At 31.6% G+C, this 4,990-nt stretch overlaps 1 protein-coding gene across 3 annotated transcripts; it reads right to left on the minus strand.

The window, feature by feature from the left end:
* Positions 1–906: 906 nt before the first annotated feature.
* On the minus strand, positions 907–3,926 carry LOC129285899 (rac-like GTP-binding protein RAC13). 3 transcript variants are annotated; one of them, XM_054921865.1, is made up of 8 exons: positions 3,796–3,926; positions 3,521–3,680; positions 3,308–3,395; positions 2,015–2,124; positions 1,809–1,872; positions 1,590–1,654; positions 1,408–1,473; positions 907–1,292 (listed from the first exon to the last, which is right to left on the minus strand). In XM_054921865.1, exons 2-8 carry the CDS (start codon positions 3,617–3,619, stop codon positions 1,194–1,196), a joined length of 591 nt encoding a protein of 196 aa, XP_054777840.1. In that variant the 5' UTR covers positions 3,620–3,680; positions 3,796–3,926; the 3' UTR covers positions 907–1,193. The 3 variants fall into 3 exon arrangements, with proteins under 3 accessions (XP_054777840.1, XP_054777841.1, XP_054777839.1); XM_054921866.1 differs by having other exon boundaries at positions 3,824–3,917; XM_054921864.1 differs by lacking the exon at positions 3,796–3,926 and having other exon boundaries at positions 3,521–3,789.
* Between the last annotated feature and the right edge of the window lie 1,064 nt (positions 3,927–4,990).

The raw sequence follows: 4,990 nt of genomic DNA on the forward strand, positions 1-4,990 counted from the left end.
TATTTTAAGTCTATATCGCATTTAAAGTTTAAAATACCAAGATGAGGAGGGCAAAATATAAAAAGAAAAGAAACAAAATATTAAAACTTATACTTCTTTCTATGTAATTTCCCCCTAAGTAATGCCCCTTCATTGTAAATGTGGCTCTACCTTGTCTAAGGCTTTGTTTGGTTGGAGAGATAGGAAGGGGAGGAGAGTCCTCCCTTGTTTGGATGGAACAAGGGTTTGGTAAAGTTGGGGGGGGGGGAATTTTCCCTCCAACCAAACAAGTCCTAAGGGATGAATCCAAATATGTTAAAAAAAAAAAAAAAACTTTAGGATCAGGCTTGGAAATTTTTATACGTGTTTGGCCGACATATCCAATCCAATATGTCTCTTCTTGCAAATCTCTCTTAACTAACCCATATTTATTTTGAGTGAATCTTAACTAACTAACCCACACTAGATTTCACATAATCAACTTCAACTTTACATTTTATGCTGATAATGATAATACTAATAATAATTTTATAACTTTTTAATTGAATAATATGTATTTTTTATTTTATCATATATAGTTAGTTCAGATGTAATTATTATACTATTGACCAATAATAAATCTTATACATTCTTACCTCAAAATGACTTGTAAATTTTTTACCTTTTTGTGATAATATACGCCAGGTCAACAGGAATTTTTTTAAAAAATTGATATTTACAACCCCATCCTATATTTTTCCTTTTTTTAATACATTCTTCAAATTTTATAAAATCATTCACAAGTTATAACTTCTCCCATTTTCACAAGTCAATCCTTCAAATTTTACAATTCTTCCTTTATCATTTTGTTAACCTTATAATGACTTGTATAAGAAGAGTTGACTTCTATAAATATTAAGAGTTAACTTATAAATCATGCCATGAATGTGAGTCAAAATTAACAAGTCCCATTTTTATTAGAGAAATACTAATAAAAATAGAGAAATAACAAGATAAAAAATTACAAAAAAATACAAAGCTAAGTAGTAATTTTACATTATGACATATTCTAATTTTACATAGTAAGGAACCTAATATCCTTCATGAATATTATTAACGGATTCAGTAGGCAATTACATATTAAATTTAACATTATATATGAATATTAAAGAATAAAGTATTAATTGTGCTACATTATGATGACTTAGAGTGAAAGAAAATAGGTTCTTGATTGCTTAGAGGAAAGAACATGTCCTTTTCTTTCGTGCTTTCTTCTTTGGTTTTGGTGGCCTCAATGCTACTTTTATTGCAGCATCAAACACGGTCTTCACATTCTGAAACCACAATGAAGGAAAAACACAAGAAAAAAAAAATCCTGAATAAAAAAATATGAGACGATTTAAAAAACAAATGACATGTTGAAAAAAGAAAGAGCAAAGATTGATTTACCTGCTGAGTTTTTGAACTGCACTCTATGTAAGTGACTGCACCAATCATTTTCTTCAGTTCTTCACCCTATTCATCACATTCTTGTTAAATCCATGCCACAAAAAAAAAAAAAGCTTAATATATCTTATTATATGAAGCCTTTTTTTTTTTTTTTCCAAAAAGGACTTCTCTGAAGAACATGCCTGAGAAGTTGTGATTGGTTTGGCTCCAGGATGATCCATCAAAAACTGCTTGTCATCTCTCAGGTCTGTGTAATCCAGTTTCAGAAGAAATCACTATATTAGCTTTTCAATTCCTTTTAATTAATTAATAAGTCTCATGCTTTGCACAGAGGTTGAGAAATGAATGAGACCTATTTATGAATAGTACAACTTCTTAGAATTTTTTATTAATTAGCTTACCTAGTTTTGTTCCCACAAGCACAATAGGCACATTTGGACAATAATGTCTCAACTCAGGAATCCACTGTAAGTCAATAATAATAATAATAGTTTAAGAATTCATTCAAAGATTTGAATTTGTCATTTATAAGATAATTTAGAAAACATGATTTATATTAAAAATAATATAAAAAAAGCATAAAATTTTGAGGTTGGGAGGAGAGAACCTTCTTAGAAATGTTCTCATAACTGGCTTTGCTAATAAGAGAAAAGCACAGCAGAAACACATCAGCTCCTCTGTAGCTTAACGGCCTTAGCCTGTTGTAATCTTCCTGTCCTGTAAACCAAATATCATACCCATAAACATGTTAGTGTGGTTCAAAGTGTTTGATACAAATATTAGATATATTGCATTAATTTTTGACTATATTTTTGAAACATGAGTACTTAATTACAACCTAGCTAGTGTCCAATGGAAACTGTCCAAACATAAATAACCAACCTGAATAATTTGAAGATATATAGGATCTTCTAAAAATGATTTTAAGTAGAGTGCGAATAGATTTGAATTGTCTACTATCCTCCCTGTTGCCCCATCTAATACCGACTGAGATTTTGAGCATTAAAGAAGGAAATAGATTGAGCAGTGCATGATTCAACTAGTTGAGAGAATAAATTAACTTATTCTAGAGTCTTGAATTCAAGTCTTGAAATATGCAATTGTATTAATTAAATATGTTAAAAATATTTTTAAAATATGTGTGAAACTATCGTTGGTAATAATGATCTCACAAGAGTTTCCATTGTTTTGGTGAGAGGTGATGATAAATATCCCTAAGTTTTTGGAATTAAAAAGAAAAAGAAAACCCGTAGAAGAGGCAGGAGACACCCTCGTGAGAAGAGAGAAAGAAAAAGAAATATAACCCACTTTTGTCTCTGATTCTCTCAGACTAAATATAGTTTTCATAGAGAAAAACACAAGTGGGGCCTACCCACTTGTTGTGGGACTAGAGGTGTCTCCATTTTTTTTCCTTCCTTTCCCTCCACTTCTCCCATCTCCACCATTTAAATTTTTTTATTAAACAATTTTTTTAAATGATAAAATTAATGAATGGTGGGGATGGAAAAAGTGGAGGGAAATGGAGAGAAAAGAAATGGAGAGTCTCCATTTCCCTTATCGTGAGTTTATCTTTCTTATATAATTATACATGAGAGAAAATTCAAGCACGTTGCAAGGACAGTATAAAGTAAATGTTTACGTGTAATTCAATTTTTTTTTTTAACGCAAAACATGTTAGAAGAGCTACCACTAATCAAACTTGATAATAATTAAACATAAATCGGTTGTAGCGGATATAGTGGATGATTATATTAGAAGAAAGAATTTTTCAATAAAAAGTATTAATTATATAGTATTTTATATATATGTTAAAATATGGATGGTTCATATATAAACATAGTTTTGAATTAAAATGACAACATTCATGGAAAATTAGAAGGTGACGAAAGATAAAACAAACCTGCAGTGTCCCATAAACCAAGATTCACGGTGCTTCCATCAACCACTACGTTTGCACTGAAGTTGTCAAAAACTGTTGGAACATAATCCTACCAGAAGAAACAATACCACACCACAGAATTTACATCAGAAACATTCTCTTTCAAAAATAAACTAAATCCTCTTCTGACAGACAATATATATACAGAAACAAGAATTTAAAACATATATTTACCGTGGGAAAGGTATTGCTGGTGTAGGATATGAGCATGCAAGTCTTCCCTACTGCACCATCTCCTACTGTCACACACTTGATAAATCTCGCTGTACTCATTCTTCGTCTTCGTCTATGTCTTCCTCTTATGCTTCTGCTTCTGGGCTGACGATGGAGGATTCTGTATACACAGAAGATATTGAAACTGTGTAATATAAAGAAGTTATTATGAAGATGAAAGAAAGAAAGAAATAAAGGAAAGAAAAGAGAGGAGGGTGTGGCCGGGCATTAACAACCTAGCAGCTAGCCAAGGATGTGACCTACTTTAGTTATGGCTTTATGAGAAATTGATTCAAACCTAGAATGATTGCATCCATCTTATAAAGGTTTTTAATTCTTCAAGTGGAAGGCCACAGAGAGAGAGAGAGAGAGAGTAATCAGTAGGTATAAAGGGAGGGTGGTGGTGGAGTTAGTTGGTTAATTGTGGGAGAAGGGAGCTAGCAAGTAGGGATTGAATTATGAATGATGGGAAAAAGGCTAAAGGGTTTGGTTGGTTAATTAACCAAATACACCCTGTGATGATGATGATGAAATTGGGGAATCATTACATACAGTTTTCATTTGATTTGATGATTTCAAGCAAAGTCAACAAGGTTTGTTGTGCTTGTGACTTTACTTCGGGCTTATATGGGCGTGTCCGTTGTTTGCTTCTTGTAACTTCTCCACCGTGCCCCAACAAGAAACCAATACGCTGTTCCTCATACACGCTTTCTTTTGATTGCTATGTAGGCACTCTTCTAGCCAGAATATGAACACTAGTTCACTGTAAAAAGTCAATGACTTTCAACATCTCTTACCTTGATTTTTGATAGAGTTAGTAATTTAAGCGAACTGAGCTTATTTAAATTGAGCTTAAAGTGTTTTACCTTTTAAAAAAGATTCATATAGTTAAGTTTGATTTTAACTTTTTTTTGTCGAGTTCTAGCTGGCTTGTTGGGTGTGGTTAAAATTATTGAGTCTACATATATATATATAGCCAGTAATTCTAGTGGCTGGACTCAATTTAAGCTAGGTTTATTCGAATCAAACTTAAAATATTCTATCCCTTTAAAAAAGTCTATACAATCAAGTCTAGCTCTAACTTTTTTTGGGTGGGTTTAGGTTGGTCCAAATTACCAGCTCTAGTTTTTTAACCGCTGTAAAAATAATTTTTAATTGCTATTAAAGGGTTATTTCTGTAATAGTGACCCAATGCCCTTTGGTCCCCATATATGCTTTCAAATTCCAATAGTGTGACTAATTAGGTTGGATCTAATAATTTAAAAGGACTAGTTAAGATTTGAATTTTTGTTGAGAGAAATGCGAGTTCATATTTAATATCTTTGATCATATCTCAAATATGATATTATCTCTAACAGGATGATACTTATTTATGATAAAACACTTTTAAATGTGCATGGATAGGAAAAATCACATTAAATAGAGTTTTCT

Source organism: Prosopis cineraria, unplaced genomic scaffold (genome assembly GCF_029017545.1).
Source record: "Prosopis cineraria cultivar Desert tree isolate PC_DT_omini unplaced genomic scaffold, ASM2901754v1 PC11, whole genome shotgun sequence".
Lineage (NCBI taxonomy): Eukaryota > Viridiplantae > Streptophyta > Magnoliopsida > Fabales > Fabaceae > Prosopis > Prosopis cineraria.

Bases quoted from the DNA above. Each gene is read 5' to 3' on its own strand.
- LOC129285899 (XM_054921865.1), bottom strand. From the start codon at position 3,619: ATGAGTACAGCGAGATTTATCAAGTGTGTGACAGTAGGAGATGGTGCA. The intron at 2,125-3,307 runs GTTTGTTTTATC...TTTGGTTTACAG, and splicing joins TGGTTTATGGGACACTGCAG to GACAGGAAGATTACAACAGG. The intron at 1,655-1,808 runs GTAAGCTAATTA...TGGATTACACAG, and splicing joins GCTTGTGGGAACAAAACTAG to ACCTGAGAGATGACAAGCAG.